Here is a 20,625-nt window from a genome sequence, read left to right as displayed (position 1 = left end):
ACGCTGTAGCGTTAATGGAGGTGGGGGCAAACAGCGTTGTTGCTGCAATTTTTACATTTTTTAAAAATACGAATGCAACAAGTTTCCCAATACGTCAATCGGTAATTGTATTTTCATGGTGTTACTGTATTGATTTTGTGCTTTGCTGCACTGACAATGAGAATCTAGATTCATTTGTCGATTTAAAGCTTTCGTGACTGCAAGGATTCATCTTCTTTGGTTCTTTCGGTAAAGTCACCATCACGTAGAATGAGAATAAAATAATAAATTGATCAAATAAAATAACACAATAAAATTCTCACGATGTTTCGGCCACAACACAAGTGGCCTTCATCAGGTGAAGGGACGAGACTGTCTGGAGGACAGCGCTGCAGCGAGCACTGTCCCTTCACCTGATGAAGGCCACTTGTGTTGTGGCCGAAACGTCGTGAGAATTTTATCGTGTTATTTTATTTTATTAATTTATTATTTTATTCTCATTCTACGTGGTGGTGACTTTACCGAAAGAACCAAAGAAGATGAATCTAGCTTAACATCAAAGTTATTCAACTGGAGTTCCCTCAACGTAAGGCCTACCCCGTGCTCCTGATCATTGTGACCACACAATGCTATAATTAGCTGACACGTGCCTATTGATCCAAGAGCCACATCGAGTGAAAAAAAATTTTCTTAAGTGTCCTGCATTTAGTTTTTATTTTATTTTAAGATGTAATAACAGTTGTGCTTATTATTGTTATCATACACGTGTGGGAGGAAATCGCAGCACCGGGAGAAAACTCCACGTGGCGTGCGAGGGGGAAACACTCAATCCCCCCCCAAAGAGATGGAAAGTGATGGCGATTTGAATACTTGCTGCCACTGCCTTCACCTGGCGTGCCCAGGGTATGGCCATCCCCTCGACGCCCACGGGAATAGAATTTCACAACATGTTGACATGTTTACACCAAACAATAACACAAAGATCCCACACCGTGTAGCCTGTAACAGGCTGTAGGGGCAAGTGCTGTTAGCGAGCAGCAGCTATGAAGGCTACCGGCACTGTGGCACACGAGGGGGGTGGGTGGCCAGCACCACGCCCGGCCGCCTTTGTCTCCCCAGTGCTAGCGATGTTTTACTACTACACACCGCTACACCAGCTACTCATTTGAGGCTGAGTCGACCTAGGGGAGTCCCAGAACCGGTTTAGATAATCGTCGCCGGCGGTGTTGGAAGGCCCGAAGTGAATCACTCAACAACAACAACACGGTGTGGTGATTAGACCACTAAGCTAGACGCATTGTCAAGGCCCCAAGTGAATCACTCAACAACAAGGTGTGGTGATTAGACCACTAAGCTAGACACATTGTCAAGGCCCCAAGTGAATCACTCAACAACAACAACACAGTGTGGTGATTAGACCACTAAGTTAGACACATTGTCAAGGCCCCAAGTGAATCACTCAACAACAACAACACGGAGTGGTGATTAGACCACTAAGCTAGACACATTGTCAAGGCCCCAAGTGAATCACTCAACAACAACAACACAGTGTGGTGATTAGACCACTAAGCTAGACACATTGTCAAGGCCCCAAGTGAATCACACAACACGGAGTGGTGATTAGACCACTAAGCTAGACACATTGTCAAGGCCCCAAGTGAATCACTCAACAACACGGTGTGGTGATTAGACCACTAAGCTAGACACATTGTCAAGGCCCCAAGTGAATCACTCAACAACACCACGGTGTGGTGATTAGACCACTAAGCTAGACACATTGTCAAGGCCCCAAGTGAATCACTCAACAATCTCTCTCTGTAATGATGATGATGATCGTGAACAATGTCTCTCTGTAATGATGATGATGATCGTGAACAATCTCTCTCTGTAATGATGATGATCGTGAACAATGTCTCTCTGTAATGATGATGATCGTGAACAATCTCTCTCTGTAATGATGATGATCGTGAACAATGTCTCTCTGTAATGATGATCGTGAACAATCTCTCTCTCTGTAATAATGATGATCGTGAACAATCTCTCTCTGTAATGATGATGATCGTGAACAATCTCTCTCTGTAATAATGATCGTGAACAATCTCTCTCTGTAATGATGATGATCGTGAACAATCTCTCTCTGTAATGATGATGATCGTGAACAATGTCTCTCTGTAATGATGATGATCGTGAACAATCTCTCTCTGTAATGATGATGATCGTGAACAATGTCTCTCTGTAATGATGATGATCGTGAACAATCTCTCTCTGTAATGATGATCGTGAACAATCTCTCTCTGTAATGATGATGATCGTGAACAATCTCTCTCTGTAATGATGATGATCGTAAACAATCTCTCTCTCTAATGATGATGATCGTGAACAATCTCTCTCTGTAATGATGATCGTGAACAATCTCTCTCTCTGTAATGATGATGATGATCGTGACGTCTGGCACAGATGATGATAGAGTTAGGCCCAAATCAACCTTCGGCGATGCTTTGATCCGCCGGCGATTGTAGGCGCAGGAGTCGCCTCGATTGTTGCGGCCTGTACGCCTTGCGGTATACTTCGTACAACTACAGACTCCTAAAGCAACTTAACGAGACGTGAAAGTTAAAACTTTTAAAAATAAAACCAAGCCGCGCTGCGTGAGTAGAATAGTGACGCTCGCGCGCCAAGAATCGACTCTTTAAATCTAGAGCAAAGGAATCGAAGGTTGTAGATTCCTTTAGAATCGGCCTATTCCCGTTTAATCGATGCCACAGACGCTCACCGGATATCGATTCTCGCCGGTCGTGTACCGTGCGATAAAGGTCCGTTACCCGAAACGTCGCCTGTTAAATATTATGTTAACGACGACTGACGCCGTTGAGTTCGGGTTTGGCTAATTGTGTTGTGTGCCCGTTGCCCCACTGCCAAACGCAGCGCCACCAAATCACGTGGTTAAGTAATCGATTTCAAATCGATAATCGCAAATCGAAACGACGATTTTCCAGCAGCGGATTGGGGGCCATCGACTGAGGCGAACGTCACCGGTGGCGTTCACGTTCGATGTGTGTGTGTCTGTGTGTGTGTCTGTGTGTGTGTCTGTGTATGTGTGTCTGTGTGTCTGTGTGTGTGTCTGTGTGTGTGTGTCTGTGTGTATGTGTGTGTGTGTGTCTGTGTGTATGTATGTGTGTGTCTGTGTGTGTGTCTCTGTGTGTGTCTGTCTCTGTGTGTGTCTGTGTGTGTGTCTCTGTGTGTGTGTGTCTCTGTGTGTGTGTCTCTGTGTTATGTCTGTGTGTGTGTGTCTGTGTGTGTGTCTGTGTGTGTGTCTGTGTGTGTGTATGTGTGTTTGTGTGTATGTGTGTGTGTCTGTGTGTGTGTGTGTCTGTGTGTGTGTCTGTGTGTGTGCGTGTCTGTGTGCATGTGTGTGTGTCTGTGTGTGTGTGTGTCTGTGTGTCTGTGTGTGTGTCTCTGTGTGTGTCTGTCTCTGTGTGTGTCTGTCTGTGTGTGTGTCTGTCTCTGTGTGTGTCTGTGTGTGTGTCTCTGTGTGTGTGTGTCTCTGTGTGTGTGTCTCTGTGTTGTGTCTGTCTGTGTGTGTATGTGTGTGTGTATGTGTGTTTGTGTGTATGTGTGTGTGTCTGTGTGTGTGTGTGTCTGTGTGTGTGTCTGTGTGTGTGTGTGTCTGTGTGTATGTGTGTGTGTCTGTGTGTGTGTGTGTCTGTGTGTATGTATGTGTGTGTCTGTGTGTCTGTGTGTGTGTCTCTGTGTGTGTCTGTCTCTGTGTGTGTCTGTGTGTGTGTCTCTGTGTGTGTGTGTCTCTGTGTGTGTGTCTCTGTGTTGTGTCTGTCTGTGTGTGTGTCTGTCTCTGTGTGTGTCTGTGTGTGTGTCTCTGTGTGTGTGTGTCTCTGTGTGTGTGTCTCTGTGTTGTGTCTGTCTGTGTGTGTGTCTGTGTGTGTGTGTGTCTGTGTGTGTGTGTCTGTGTGTATGTATGTGTGTGGTGTGTGTCTGTGTGTGTCTGTGTGTGTGTCTGTGTGTGTGTCTGTGTGTGTCTCTGTGTGTGTGTATGTGTGTGTGTCTGTGTGTGTGTGTCTGTGTGTATGTGTGTGTATGTGTGTGTGTCTGTGTGTGTGTCTGCGTGTGTCTGTGTGTATGTATGTGTGTGTGTGTCTGTGTGTGTCTGTGTGTATGTGTGTATGTGTGTGTGTCTGTGTGTGTGTCTGTGTGTGTCTGCGTGTGTCTGTTTGTATGTATGTGTGTGTGTCTGTGTGTGTATGTATGTGTGTGTGTCTGTGTGTGTCTGTGTGTGTGTATGTGTGTGTGTCTGTGTGTATGTATGTGTGTCTGTGTGTGTGTGTCTGTGTGTATGTGTGTGTATGTGTGTGTCTGTGTGTGTCTGTGTGTGTGTCTGTGTGTGTCTGTGTGTGTGTCTGTGTGTGTCTGTGTGTATGTATGTGTGTGTGTCTGTGTGTGTGTGTCTGTGTGTGTGTCTGTGTGTGTGTCTGTGTGTATGTATGTGTCTGTGTGTATGTATGTGTGTGTATCTGTGTGTGTATGTGTGTGTATCTGTGTGTGTGTGTTTGTCTGTGTGTCTGTGTGCGTGTCTGTGTGTGTGTAAGCGTAACGCATTGTTGTGTAGTGGTTAGCGCGCTGTGTATGTGTCTGTGTGTATGTGTGTGTGTCTGTGTGTATGTATGTATGTGTGTCTGTGTGTATGTATGTGTGTCTGTGTGTGTATGTGTGTGTCTGTGTGACTGTGTGTGTGTCTGTATGTATGTGTGTGTGTATGTGTGTGTATGTGTGTGTATGTGTGTGTGTGTCTGTGTGTATGTGTGTGTGTGTGTATGTGTGTGTGTCTGTGTCTGTGTGTATGTATGTGTGTGTGTCTGTGTGTGTCTATGTGTGTCTGTGTGTGTCTGTGTGTGTCTGTGTGTATGTATGAGTGTGTGTCTGTGTGTATGTATGTGTGTGTGTTTGTATGTGTGTGTGTGTCTGTGTGTCTGTGTGTGTATGTGTGTCTGTGTGTGTGACACTCCACCCCCACAACTCCCAATCGGTGATGGGGCAGTTGTGGAGAGAGTGGAGAGTTTCCCATACCTGGGCAGTGTGCTTATGACTGGCTCCAGTTTAACAGCAGAGGTCTCACTCCGAATCAGTCGAGCGGCAATATCTTTTCATCGGTTGCGTAACGCTGTGTGGAAGCTACCTGGTCTGTCGCTCCGCAATAAGCTTCAGGTTTTCTCGGCCACGGTCATTCCCTCCCTTCTTTACGCTTGCGAAACGTGGACCCCCCTAATGGAACATCTTCGCCGGTTAGAAACATTTAGGCTGGCCTGCCTACGATCCATCCTGGGTTTAACCAGACTGGATTGTGTGAGGAGCTCACAAATCCTTGAAAGATCTGGGCAGGGTCCCATCGGTGAGCTCCTCTGGCAGGCAAGGCTGCGATGGCTGGGTCATGTAGCCCGCATGCCCAGCCACCGCATGCCGAAACAGCTTTTGTTTGGCCGGATTGAGGGGGCTAAGCGGGCGCGGCACGGGCTAGAGAAGAGATGGAGTGATGTGGTACAGGAGGACGTGGAGCTGAGTGGACTTGCCGATGACTGGTACCAGCGGTGCCAAGATCGGCCTCTGTGGAGGAGGCTCGTGAAGGATGCTACTGGGCAGTTAGAGGTAGTCGCCCTCCAACAACAACGGAGGGCGGAGGAGCGACGCTCAGAACAACGAGCGGAGCGCCGGGTGGCTAAAGCACAGCAGATTGGCACAGTAGGGGGCACAGGTGGTGCATCAGCCAGTCATCTCAGTCAGTCGACCCGTGGCACCTGGGTCTGCCCCGTGACCTGCCAGCGGGCGGTCGACACTTCACGTGGCCTCAGGGTGCACATAGCCTGGCACAAGCGTCGTGGTGACGTCACCGCCACTTAGTGGCGAATGGCGGTTGTTGTTGTTGTTGTGTGTATGTGTGTGTGTGTATGTGTGTCTGTGTGTGTGTGCCTGTGTGTGTGTGTGTGTGTCTGTGTGTCTGTGTGTACGTATGTGTCTGTGTGTATGTGTGTGTATGTGTGTGTGTCTGTGTGTGTCTGTGTGTATGTGTGTGTGTGTATGTGTGTGTTAATAGATAACTCAGTATTGGTAAACAATGTTAATAGATAACTCAGTATTGGTAAACAATGTTAATATATAACTCAGTATTGGTAAACAATGTTAATTGATAACTCAGTATTGGTAAACAATGTTAATATATAACTCAGTATTGGTAAACAATGTTAATATATAACTCAGTATTGGTAAACAATGTTAATAGATAACTCAGTATTGGTAAACAATGTTAATATATAACTCAGCATTGGTAAACAATGTTAATATATAACTCAGCATTGGTAAACAATGATAATATATTAACTCAGTATTGGTAAACAATGTTAATATATAACTCAGTACTGGTAAACAATGTTAATATATAACTCAGTATTGGTAAACAATGATAATATATAACTCAGTATTGGTAAACAATGTTAATATATAACTCAGCATTGGTAAACAATGTTAATATATAACTCAGTATTGGTAAACAATGATAATATATAACTCAGCATTGGTAAACAATGTTAATATATAACTCAGCATTGGTAAACAATGATAATATATTAACTCAGTATTGGTAAACAATGTTAATATATAACTCAGTACTGGTAAACAATGTTAATAGATAACTCAGTATTGGTAAACAATGTTAATATATAACTCAGTATTGGTAAACAATGTTAATATATAACTCAGTATTGGTAAACAATGTTAATATATAACTCAGTACTGGTAAACAATGTTAATATATAACTCAGTATTGGTAAACAATGTTAATATATAACTCAGTATTGGTAAACAATGTTAATATATAACTCAGTATTGGTAAACAATGTTAATATATAACTCAGTACTGGTAAACAATGTTAATAGATAACTCAGTATTGGTAAACAATGTTAATAGATAACTCAGTATTGGTAAACAATGTTAATATATAACTCAGTACTGGTAAACAATGTTAATATATAACTCAGTATTGGTAAACAATGATAATATATAACTCAGTATTGGTAAAAATGTTAATATATAACTCAGCATTGGTAAACAATGTTAATATATAACTCAGTATTGGTAAACAATGATAATATATAACTCAGCATTGGTAAACAATGTTAATATATAACTCAGCATTGGTAAACAATGATAATATATTAACTCAGTATTGGTAAACAATGTTAATATATAACTCAGTACTGGTAAACAATGTTAATAGATAACTCAGTATTGGTAAACAATGTTAATATATAACTCAGTATTGGTAAACAATGTTAATATATAACTCAGTATTGGTAAACAATGTTAATATATAACTCAGTACTGGTAAACAATGTTAATAGATAACTCAGTATTGGTAAACAATGTTAATAGATAACTCAGTATTGGTAAACAATGTTAATATATAACTCAGTATTGTTAAACAATGTTAATATATAACTCAGTATTGGTAAACAATGATAATATATAACTCAGTATTGGTAAACAATGTTAATATATAACTCATCATTGGTAAACAATGTTAATATATAACTCAGTATTGGTAGACAATGATAATATATAACTCAGCATTAGTAAACAATGTTAATATATAACTCAGCATTGGTAAACAATGATAATATATAACTCTGCATTGGTAAACAATGTTAATATATAACTCAGTATTGGTAAACAATGATAATATATAACTCAGCATTGGTAAACAATGTTAATATATAACTCAGCATTGGTAAACAATGATAATATATTAACTCAGTATTGGTAAACAATGTTAATATATAACTCAGTATTGGTAAACAAGTAGCCCAGTTCTGTATTATTCTCGTGGCCACAGTATGACATTGAGACGCCTGGTCTACACACACACACATATATAATCTGCTATTTTTATTCCCCGTTAACTCCACACGTGAACTATTTCTCCATCTTAATGAATGATTTGCAACTCTGCTGTATAAACGGATCTCCAAGTGTTGTAGGTGGAGGAGGGTCAGTGGGCTAGGAGCCAGGATTTTGACTTTGGGGGGGGGGTTGCTGACTTCAATATTCTGAGACATCTCAGTGTGTTGACGTTTTACAATGGGCCGCCACAAATGTATAAAACTAATTTTAATTGGATTTGAACGCGGAGTTCATTAATAGGTGACAGCACATGAGGTGACAACACACGTGGTGGTGACATCACACGTGGTGGTGACATCACACGTGGTGGTGACATCACACGTGGTGGTGACAGCACACGAGGTGGTGACAGCACACGAGGTGACAACACACGTGGTGGTGACAACACACGTGGTTGTGACATCACACGTGGTGGTGACAACACACGTGGTGGTGACAACACACGTGGTGGTGACATCACACGAGGTGGTGACAGCACACGAGGTGGTGACAACACACGTGGTGGTGACATCACACGAGGTGGTGACAACACACGTGGTGGTGACATCACACGTGGTGGTGACATCACACGACGTGGTGACAACACACGTGGTGGTGACAACACACGTGGTGGTGACATCACACGTGGTGGTGACATCACACGTCGTGGTGACATCACACGAGGTGACAACACACGTGGTGGTGACAACACACGTGGTGGTGACATCACACGTGGTGGTGACATCACACGTGGTGGTGACATCACACGTGGTGGTGACAACACACGTGGTGGTGACATCACACGTGGTGGTGACAACACACGTGGTGGTGACATCACACGTGGTGGTGACATCACACGAGGTGGTGACAACACACGTGGTGGTGACAACACACGTGGTGGTGACATCACACGTGGTGGTGACATCACACGTGGTGACATCACACGAGGTGACATCACACGAGGTGGTGACATCACACGTGGTGAGAACACACGTGGTGGTGACAGCCTGCAGGGACGCACACGGGGTCCCCGACTTACGACAATCCCCGACTTACGACGATCCCCGACTTACACTATTTCGATGTTACGATCTTATGATAAGACAAAATTGTTAAGATATTTTAAATTTCGCGTGGCAGGCAAACGCAGCGACGTGCGAGGTACGAATCTTGGCGAGTACAGTACAACATACGATACGCTACGTTCAATGCATGTTTAAAGTTGTTATAGCAATACAGTATTGTAATAAATACATATGGTATATAGTTTATACAGTACTACTGTAAATGATCTGTTTTTGCCAAATAATCACCATTCTTTAAGGCTCCCGGCTAGGCTACGGACGATATTTTCGAGTTACGGTGTTGGTGGCTGTAACGCAACTCCGTCGTAAGTCGAGGACTACCCTGGAAACGCCTTACCCACAATAACAACAACAACGTTTTATTCTTAAACAACGCCTTCTTATTTTAAAGTGCGCTAAAAGGTAAAGAACAGGAAGAAGTCGAGTGGACAACGGGAAGTGATCACAAGGCTTTAAACGCGACGTAAACACAGAGAAGTGAAGATTAATAATAACAATAATAATTAAATAGTTTATAACTCACCGCCGTGAGAGAAGGACGTGGCGCCTGCTTCCCCGGCGAAGCGATTCCACACTTTAGGGACCGCGGCGTTTCATTGACCTAGCCAAAAAAAACATTAAATTAAATAATCCGTCCATACAAAAAAAATTGTAATTGCTTTAAAAGAGCCGCTTAATTGATTACTTTATAAATTAATCTTCAACGTGCTACTTTTTTGTGTGTGCGTGTGATGCTGTCCGTAACTCGTTAACATGCACACGGAGCAGGCGCGCCTCAGACACGCGGCGCCTGCTCGTCGCGCGAGACGATTCCGCAGTTTAGGGACCGCGGCGTTTTTCCCACCTGCACAAAATTTTTTAAAGATGCCGTCCATAAATCTTATTTTTTATTCCTGGAAAGGAGGCAATTAATTGATGAATTGATGCCGATTTGAATACAGGTTATGCATCCCCCCTCCTCTTTTCAAGAAAAAAAAATAGATGGACTAGTCCTGGGCAAACTGCCAATCGCTGCGCGTGACGCCAACGTTTTTTATAAATAAATAAATGTGCCGTTTAAAAATAAATTTATGCAAACCGACACACCTGATGATGACCGTTTGAGTTATGGTCGAAACGTCGTGAGAATTTTTTATTGGTTTATATATATTTTGTTATTTTGTTGTTTCTCTTCAACGTGACTTTACCGAAAAAACTAAGAATATAGGTTATGCATCGTCACCGCGTGCAACATGTGTGATTGATTGGACGACAGGAAGTAGACTACATTTTTATTACAAGAATTTTGACCACGACAGACAGAGGAATCAAGTTCGGTAAAAGCGTTGAAAACTTTTAGAGGGGCAGAAATTACTCCATCGAGAACACATTTTAATTCAAACCCAGTAAACATGCAACGTTGAGCCAACGTTGGCATTTGGTTAACATAGGTGTACACACAGTGTGGTTAACATAAATGTACACACAGTGTGATTAACATAGTGTACACACACACTGTGATTAACATAGTGTACACACACAGTGTGATTAACACGGTGTACACACACAGTGTGATTAACATGGTGTACACACACAGTGTGATTAACATAGGTGTACACACACACACAGTGTGATTAACATGGTGTACACAGTGTGATTAACATAGGTGTACACACACACAGTGTGGTTAACATAGTGTACACACACACACACAGTGTGATTAACATAGGTGTACACACACAGTGTGGTTAACATAGGTGTACACACACATAGTGTGATTAACATAGGTGTACACACACATAGTGTGATTAACATAGGTGTACACAGACACACAGTGTTACTATTATGATGGGCTCATCTTGCCTTAGCAGTAGTGTGACATCAGACGCTGAGTTTGTATTGTATTTTTCTCAAGCAGCTTTGAATTAGCCCAGCTAATTGACCCCGTGGTGTGAAAGTGGTAACTCTACATGTGTGGCTTGCCAGAGGCAGTCTTCACTGCAGTGAGCATTGGTGATGATACCACACTGATGAGTCTGATCAATGACTACATGGGCCTAGAGTTACCCATCTTTGTATTGGTGATGATACCACACTGATGAGTCTGAGCAATGACTTAATGGGCCTAGAGTTACCCATCTCTGTATTGGTGATGATACCACACTGATGAGTCTGATCAATGACTACATGGGTCTAGAGTTACCCATCTCTGTATTGGTGATGATACCACACTGATGAGTCTGATCAATGACTAAATGGGCCTAGAGTTACCCATCTCTGTATTGGTGATGATACCACACTGATGAGTCTGATCAATGAATACATGGGCCTAGAGTTACCCATCTCTGTATTGGTGCTACCTGACAGTCGGTCAGATTTGCTCAGATTTATTTTGACAGTGACCAAAGGTATGAGAACCACAATGCACTGCTTAAGAAGAAACCGTTCATGTTTATTTGCAAGTAAAACATGATTTTACAACCTGCGCTGTTATGATCGGATTTTTTCGTCAATTACAGGTTTAAATACTCTTTGTTGGTGATATTAAAGGAATTGCCAACACTGGATCAGGACCACAAATACGAATATCTTGCCATGATCGTTTGAGTAGGAAGACAGTTTTATCAGTAACATAATTTTTTCTAAATTAATAATAGTCTAAAACAATGAATGATTCCCTTGTCTCACATGCAAGAGATAATTCTGAACCTAAATGCTGTCACCCAGTCACACACAGGATTAAATGTGCCCATTTAAAGTGTACATAATTATCCACAATGAAATTACAGCATTACACCTGTCCGTAGCAGCATCTTTCACATGTCGATGCAGAAAACTTCGAACCTGACTCTGCTATCCCTACAATTACACGTAATTTCATTAATACACATTCTTTCTGAGAGGTGCATAAGTTATAAGGTCGCAATATATAAAAACAAGTAGCAGACACAGTTCGCACTGTTTAGTGGAAGTGTCTGGGTGGCTTTGGGCTAACACTATGCCCCAAAACAGAGACATGAGATTGGTACAAATTCCACGCATGGTTATTTTTTTTCTCAATTATTTTAACGGCTAAACAGATGGCACATTATGTTCAGTGTATTTGGTAATGTTGTTCAGTGTAACGCAGTGATAAAAGTGTCCAACCTATAACCAGATAGTTGCCAGTTCAATTCCCACACAAGAGGTAGATTCTACAATTATTCCAGTTTAACACGTAGGCTTTCGCGACCAATTATTCCTCCGGGATTGACGCAGTAAGTACCGCTTTGTGGAACGGCAACGATAGCTTCACAGACATGTCCTTAAAAAAATATCTTCACTGGCTGAGAAACTCCCGTGAAAATAAGTATCAACCAATGCTCACTTAGGCTTGAAGACATTTTCTTACTATGTCTCTTTGGCCATTTGAATTCATGGCCAAACATAAAATGGCCAGAGCGGAGCCGGGCCCGAACAGCGTGGCTTTTAACTGCAGGCCGACCCACTATTTGTCGGCGTTCGGTTGGCCTCTTGACCAGTGGAAGTTGTCTTCTTTGGTTCTTTCGGTAAGGTCACGTAGAATGAGAATAAAATAATAAAATAACTCAATAAAATTCTCACAACGTTTCGGCCACAACGCAAGCGGCCGTCTTCAGGTGAAAGGTACAGAACTGTCGGGACGACAGAGCTTCAATGAATGATGTTAAGATTCGTAGCGACTTTTAAGCTGGTTGGGAGAAGTCGCTACGAATCTTAACATCGTTCATTGAAGCTCTGTCGTCCCGACAGTTCTGTACCTTTCACCTGAAGAAGGCCGCTTGCGTTGTGGCCGAAACGTCGTGAGAATTTTATTGTGTTATTTTATTATTTTATTCTCATTCTACGTGGTGGTGACTTTACCGAAATAACCAAAGAAGACGAATCCTTGCAGTCACGAAAGCTTCAAATCGAAATTTAACAGTGGAAGTCAGTTTGCGATGTCACGAGATTGCGTGCGGCACGACGCCTCATTAACTGAAATTTGCAACCGTCGCGAAGATTCTGCGACGCTTTCGTTGCCGGTAATCTACAGCTCACTCCAGCGCTGTCCTCCAGACAGTCTCGTCCCTTCACCTGATGAAGGCCGCTTGTGTTGTGGCCGAAACGTCGTGAGAATTTTATTATTTTATTTTTTACCTATGTGACTTTACCCAATAGAACCAAAGAGTATGAATCTACAGCCTCCTTGAACACCCCCCACCCCCCCCCCCCCACAGCTTGCCGACCAAAGCTCTGACGAGCTGAGCTTTGACCGACAACTCGCTCCGCGTTCTGCATTCTTGAAATCGGTGCCCTGCCAAAAACGCAACATCAATCACCGCACGGCCTGCTGATGTATCTGTTGTGCGGCTCGATGGCCAGGTTCCTGCTGACACGCGGCTTGCGCGGCCAACTCGTGGTCATCCCAAATGTTGCCAAGGGTCTCTTTGCTGAACGGCGGCGGCGGCGGCGACTCCATCTCCTGACCCACCTCCACAGGTGGCGTCTGCACCGACTTGGGCACCAGATGCTGCTCCTCCTGCTGCTGTTGCTGCTGTTGTTGCTGTGGCTGCTGCTGCTGCTACTGTGGCTGCTGCAGTGGCTGCTGCTGCTCCTCCTGCTGCTGTTGCTCCTGCTGCTGTTGTTGTTGTGGCTGCTGTTGCTGTGGCTTCTGCTGCTGCTGTTGCTGTGGCTTCTGCTGCTGCTGCTGCTGTTGCTGCTGTTGCTGCTGTTGCTGCTGCTGTGGCTGCTGCTGTTGTTGTGGCTGCTGCTGCTGCTGTTGCTGCTGCTGCTGTTGCTGCTGCTGCTGTAGTGGCTGCGGCTGCTGCTGCTGTTGAGTTGACTGGTGACGAGGCACACGTGGTATGGCTGAGGCTGAGTGGGAGGGCTGCTCAGAGTGGACAGCAGGATTTTCCTGAAGCTCCATGACCTGCTTCCTGTTGAAGTTGTATTTACTGAAGAGTTCGAACATAGGGGGAGGACGTAGAGTTAGAACAGACACACAGGTCCATGCCTGTGTGTGTCTAATCATGTTAGGTTCAAGCCCATCTTGACACACACAGGTCCATGCCTGTGTCTAATCATGTTAGGTTCAAGCCAAACTTGACACACACAGGTCCATGCCTGTGGGTCTAATCATGTTAGGTTCAAGCCCATCTTGACACACACAGGTCCATGCCTGTGTGTCTAATCATGTTAGGTTCAAGCCCATCTTGACACACACAGGTCCATGCCTGTGGGTCTAATCATGTTAGGTTCAAGCCCATCTTGACACACACAGGTCCATGCCTGTGGGTCTAATCATGTTAGGTTCAAACCATCTTGTGATCCTTGAACCCAATATCACACCGTGCCCTTGACAGCAATATAATTATTTAACATCAATAAAAACATCTAGGATTTACTGCAGTAATTAACACCACTGCATAGTACTGTCGTTTGTAGTAGTTTGTCCCCAATATAACATAAGTGGAAACAACCCTGGGGCAAAATCTGAAAACCATACTCCCCAATCTCTAAAAATTAAGAGTGTGCAACTTAATGTTATGTTTAAATAACGGTCGCTAAGCACAGGCCCAAAATGCTAAGAAGCCAGCAACAGCACCAGAGGAATGTCTAATCGTTTAGCGTTCATCTGCTTATTTAATTCAGCAAGGTGATGAGAAACCTCAACAATAAGGGCCCATCTACCAATGAGTCACAAGGCACCATGGGTAATGCTGGAGCGCCTCACCGAGTCTCAGGGCATCCGTGATGGACTAGGACGTGAAATTCGCACGCACAGGAATCCACATATCAGCTTCATTTAGTCGTCATGGATATTGCTTAAAATATTTGCCATCTGTTGCACAATGGCATACTCTTCTCGATTTGAAGCTTTCGTGACTGCAAGGATTAATCGTCTTTGGTTATTTCGGTAAAGTCACCACGTAGAATGAGAATAAAATAATAAAATAACACGATAAAATTCTCACGACGTTTCGGCCACAACGCAAACAGGTCTGTACCATTCACCTGAAGACGGCCGCTTGCGTTGTGGCCGAAACGTCGTGAGAATTTTATTATTTTATTTTATGATTTTATTCTCGCTCTACGTGGTGGTGACTTTACCGAAAGAACCAAAGAAAATGGCATACTCGTTGTTTTTAGTAGTCTCTCGTCATGCCAACTTGACAATAGTATTTGTCCTCTGGAGACACTGGCCTCCACCGTGTGAATGTTGAATTGACACGACTACCTCGGTCCCACCGACATCGCTCATTTGATCTGGGAGACAACTTTCACTTTGACTAACAGTTAATCTTAAAGCAGTGATGGTTTTGGGCAGCAGTGATGGTTCGGGCAGCGACGCATAACCTGTATTCAATTTCCCTTGGGTAAATTCGGCTTTAATGGGTAACCGGTATTGGTTTGTAAACATAAATTGTGTAGAGAAAAGAGCACGTTGCTGCCTCGTGAGCCACAACTCAGCCTTAATAGGTCTCTTAAACGGTCACTTAGGAGAGCTTTGTGTTGTTTTGTCGTGCAAATCACCAAATCAGCTGCTCCACGCACGGCAGGATCATCTCCCAGGCAAGGCCAGTGAAGTGTTGCATGTACAGAGTCCACGCAGAGGGCAGCTTCACTTCTATACGGGCCAATGCTATGCTTGCAGCCGCCACCACGGATGGACGGAAACTCAGGAATACGTGGTCTGCATACACACAAAGACAAAACCCTCCGTTTAGCCTTAACAGACTGTTGGGGCAAGTGCTGCTAGCGAGTAGCAGCACCTATGAAGGTCGGCACTGTGGCACACGAGGGGGTAGGTGGCCAGCACCACGCCCGGCCGCCTTTGTCTCCCCAGTGCTGGCGATGTTTACACACCACATTGAGTTACTCATTTGAGGCCGAGTCGACCTAGGGGAGGCCCAGGACCGGTTCAGATAATCGTCACCGGTGATAGCCGTGAGCGGGCGTTGGACCAGGGTGTCCAGGGTCGTAGCTGCAGCGTAGCGCTAACCGCTACGCCACCTCTACCCTGCACACAGGAATGACAGGCAGGCACACACACACAGACGCTTAAACGCACAAGCACCCAGTGAACGACGAACGTTGGGCCAAGGACACCCTGAACATTTGAACAAACATTCCGACTAAAATTTTGATTTAAAGCTTTTGTGACTGCAGTAATTCATATTCTTAGCTCTTTCGGTAAAGTCACGTTGAAGGGAAACAATAAAATAATAAAATATATAAAACAATAAAAATTCTCACGACGTTTCGACCATAACACAAACGGTCATCATCAGGTGTGAAAAGCAACGGCAAGAAACATTTGAAAGAAGTGTCGGTTCGCATCAAATTATTTATTTTATTAACGGTGTTTGTGTGTGTTTATTTATTTATTTAAACGTTAGCACTACGGGCAGCGATTTGGCAGTTTGTTTAGAAGGACGAGTCCATCTATGTTCTGAAAAGAGGAGGGGGGAGACGAAACATTAATGTATGTTGTCTGAAAGCCACCGTAAGCGTGAACAATCAATTAAGACCTGTTCACGCTTACGGTGGCTTTTAGACAGCATACATTAATTTTTCGTCTCCCCCCTCCTCTTTTCAGAACATAGATGGACTCGTCCTTCTAAATAAACTGCCAAATCGCTGCGCGTGGCGCTGACGTTTTTTTAAATACCCCGTTTTAAAATAAATAAATTAATGCAAACCGACACACCTCATGACAACCGTTTGTGTTATGGTCGAAACGTCGTGAGAATTTTTATTGTTTTATATATATTTTATTATTTATTTGCTTCCCTTCAACGTGACTTTACCGAAAGAGCTAAGAATATCAACATTCCGACGTTGGAAAAAAATATATATTCGGTGACGTTTCAGGCACTGTCCCTTCTTCGCTGGTCACCTTAGCGTTGCCTACGAAGCGCTCCTCTACAGCTCTGCGAGCACCTTGCAGGGCGAGCTGAAGGAAGTGGGCCGTGTACTTGGTCGTGTACGCGTGCCGGTAGGACGAGCCTCCAGCCGGGGCGTCCTCACGCCGCGACAGCCACAGGAAGTAGTCCACGAAGTGCGCCGCTGTGGGCGTGCACAGGTTCCAGTCGAGTGTACACAGCAGCAGGAACTGTGCAGGGGGGAGGCAGACGGGAGAGTGGGCTGGCACGGCACAGCTGCCACCACTGCGTAAAGCATTCAGTCCGCCACGCTGCTGTGTGTTGCCTGGAGGGTTTATTTAACTATTCTAGATTTAAAGCTTTCGTGACTGCAAGGATCCATACTCTTTGGTTCTATTCGGTAAAGTCACGTAGGTAAAAAATAAAACAACAAAAATCACGACGTTTCGGCCACAACACAAGTGGCCTTCATCAGGTGAAGGGATCAGGCGGTCTCGAGGACAGCGCTGGAGTGAAACACAGCCACGCTCAGACCGCGACCTTTAAGCTGTGCGCAAGGAAACAAGGTGCCTTGACAAAGGAATTAGCATAAAAATTAGCATTTGATTGGCCGACTTAGCATAGAAGTGGTGTACGTGCGGGTGCACTTGCCAGTTGGCGCGGGGGGGGGGGGGGGGAGGGGAGTTTACCTATTGATGGTGTGAAAGGGGAATTTAAGAGCTGCGAAAGTTTGGGGTACCACTACTTGAAAAATATACTGTACCACTGAAAATTAGTTTAATGTTTGGTTCGATTTAGAACGTCTTTCCAATGGTTGCTTAACTAGTCGGGTTGGTGCATGGCTCGCAAACAGTTCAAATGTCTGGTCAAAGAGTCAACTCGGCCCTTCGTCTGCACGGGTAAATGCAATGACCGTCATATTCTTTTGGGTCTTTCGGTAAAAGCCACGTAGATTGAAAAAATAATAAAAAATATCACGACGTTTCCATCGCAACGCAAGCAAATCGTCACGGGGTGATTGTTTTACGGAGAGACTGAGCCCCACCATAGGGAGAATTTCCTGCACTTGTTCCAGCGCCGTGCAAATAAATGAGCACCACTCCACGTTCATTTGTCAGGTCTGCTGTGGTAATATTATTCTGCAGCTTTTGCCTTCCTGTTATCTAGTAAGAAGACACGCTTCTATATTCAAATTCGGGCTGTACATTCAAATTGTCTACAGAATAATTAGTTGGCATGAAACAGAGATGATGTGTTCATATTCTTTGGGTCTTTGACGTTTCGATCGCAACACAAGCAATCACCTGAGGACGACTGCTTGTGTTGCCATCGAAACGTCGTAATTTTTTAAATTATTTTTCTATCTACGTGACTTTACCGACAGACCCAAAGAGTAAGATTGTAAAGTAACAAGACAAAACAATTGGTTTCTTGAATCAAATCGCGACCTTGAATCATGACAATGCACGGAACGGTTCTGGGGGGTGAAACATTGCATGCCGAATTAACAGGGGCATGCAGCTACCTCCGTCTGCTGCAATTCCTCCTTGGACAGACTCAGCCCTTGCTTGATCATCACCTCCAGCCGGTTCACCCAGTCCAGTCGCGGCACGTGCTCATCCATCTCCTCGAACTTGGCTGCGCAGGGTGTCAGGGACACACATGCCGACGGTGAGCAAGCGACCAAGCGTGCGAGCGAGAGATGAGCGAGTGATCGGGTGGGTGGGTGGGTGGGTCACGTGAGCGATTGACCGACCTGCTATAATGAGGTAGCAGATTGAGCAGGTGTAGAGGCAGCGGACGGTGATGTCGTGGCGGTCCATGAACACGTCTAACATTGCGATGGCCAGGTGGTGCGTGGTCACACTCAGCTGCAGGCGCTCGCTCAGCGTTGCCAGGAGGTCGACGAAGTGGCGACGGAGGTGCAGCTAGGGCGAGCGTGCGCAAAACCGAGGCAGCGACAGCTCCTGCGAGGGGGAAAAAAAACGAGGACGTGGGGGTTGGGAGGGCAGTTGGGACGCTGTGGAGTTGGGTCAAGAGGTCAAGAAGTGTTTTGAAACGATAATAGATTATTCTGGGGGTCTAAGGAGGCGACGCGCCCGGTGACGGTGGGCCACAGCATTTAATTTTCGCCGTCACGCAAACCAAGAGTGACAAAAGCCACGGCCAAATTGTCTCCCTGTCCAAGCGAGTGAAAGATGGCGAAGAACTCATTCGGTAGTCCTCAGCCTACGATGAAACAAAACCACGAGGTGTGGAGATCCGTAGCTCCAAAGCACAGCCACTTTTATTCTTCCACAAGGTACCATGTCGCTCGTGTTATAGTCCCCGGAGAGATAGGGGGCCGGGTCGACCCGCTGGCCAGGATTGAACTTGCAACCTCCTCGCTGCGAGTCGAGCACTCGAACGTACGTGCCGTGTAAATCAGTTCGTAGGATTTGTGTCTGCGTGTAGGAGGCCTATTGATGAGAGAGGCGGATACCTTCTCTCGAAGGACGCGGTAGATGTCATCTGCCAACTCGCCTTGCCACCACTCGCTTCTGTCCATGTCTTGGTCCGTCGCTCGCGCCTCGTGCTCAGGAGTTTATTACTTGGACAGGCACGTGCTGGGTACACACAAGTGTTCACGAGTGGAGTTTATTACTCGGACAGGCACGTGCTGGGTACACACAAGTGTTCACAAGTGGAGTTTATTACTCGGACAGGCACGTGCTGGGCGCACACAAGTGTTCACGAGTGGAGTTTATTACTCGGACAGGCACGTGCTGGGTGCACACAAGTGATCACGTGACAGATTTGACGTCACAGCTCACTTGCCGTGCAAAAAATATATGCATTATTGAGCTCCCCCCACAAAAATAAAGTGTATTTGTATAATGTTTGCATGGTGTACAGTCTGGAAAGTACCCACATGGCAAATTTCCAGTTTGTTGCATGTGGAGAAGTACAGACAACACACACAATCACAACTTTGCCTTTCGTATATATGGAGATTACCACAGGTTATACCACGGGCACTTCGTGCTCAACAGAGCATTAAGAATAAAGGCAGAATTTTCACAACACTTGGAAAAGAAACTACATTTGCAATTTTTTGCAAAAAAAAGTAACACATTTTTCCACGCGTAAAAAATTCAATTATTGACACGTGTGCAAACTTCATAATGTATTTGCTTGAGCAAGACCGATTACATTATTGACGAAATCTTAAAGTGCTCATGCTAAACCGGCTTCCAAACATCTCAAGCTCACACCCTACCCCCCGCTATGCATGTGGAATAATGTAAAAAATATGTCCTGTTATGATGAAAAACAAAACAAAGTCTTACCAAACACTGTCCATTATTACACGGCGGGAAGGGAAATCGTTCAGTTAACAAACCGTGATAGTTTTAACGCCTCAATATGTCACGATATAGTCTAAATACAGCAAGTCTCAAGTCTTTCACGGTAACTACGGACGGAGTGGGCAGCACGCAGCCACGTTGGAGTCGTCACGTGACGCAGCCGCCGACTCCCAGGACTCTCCACGCCCCGGAAGTGCTGCTGAGCGCCGGAAGCCGGAGGTGACGCGTCATCCGTGAGCCAGGGACTCCTGATTGGATGAGGTGTGGGCGTGGCCACACCCGAGGGGGAGGCGACGGCCAGGGGATAAAGGGGGGGGGGAGGGAGAGACCCACAGAGACCCATACTCATAGAGACCCACACAGACACTCACAGAGACCCACAGAGACTCATAGAGACCCATACTCAT

At 44.9% G+C, this 20,625-nt stretch overlaps 2 protein-coding genes across 2 annotated transcripts in view; both read right to left on the bottom strand.

The window, feature by feature from the left end:
- Nucleotides 1–2,662, bottom strand: part of LOC116957685 (uncharacterized) — a 48,955-nt gene extending 46,293 nt beyond the window's left edge. The window contains exon 1 of the mRNA XM_076062895.1: nucleotides 2,465–2,662. The gene's annotated coding sequence lies outside the window, so the exon portion shown is untranslated. The remainder of the gene's footprint in view (nucleotides 1–2,464) is intronic.
- Nucleotides 2,663–13,275: 10,613 nt separating this feature from the next.
- LOC142920802 (cyclin-J-like) lies at nucleotides 13,276–20,394 on the bottom strand. The gene is made up of 7 exons (XM_076062888.1): nucleotides 20,201–20,394; nucleotides 19,354–19,477; nucleotides 18,628–18,838; nucleotides 18,397–18,509; nucleotides 16,930–17,101; nucleotides 15,520–15,679; nucleotides 13,276–13,940 (listed from the first exon to the last, which is right to left on the bottom strand). The coding sequence occupies exons 3-7, from the start codon at nucleotides 18,707–18,709 to the stop codon at nucleotides 13,568–13,570; spliced, it is 900 nt and encodes a 299-aa protein (XP_075919003.1). The 5' UTR covers nucleotides 18,710–18,838; nucleotides 19,354–19,477; nucleotides 20,201–20,394; the 3' UTR covers nucleotides 13,276–13,567.
- Nucleotides 20,395–20,625: the final 231 nt, after the last annotated feature.

The sequence above is a fragment of the Petromyzon marinus genome, unplaced genomic scaffold, assembly GCF_048934315.1.
Source record: "Petromyzon marinus isolate PM22_M1 ecotype Great Lakes invasive population unplaced genomic scaffold, UKy_Petmar_22M1.pri1.0 PM_G_Scaffold_77, whole genome shotgun sequence".
NCBI lineage: Eukaryota > Metazoa > Chordata > Hyperoartia > Petromyzontiformes > Petromyzontidae > Petromyzon > Petromyzon marinus.
This window is presented reverse-complemented; position numbering and strand designations above follow the sequence as displayed.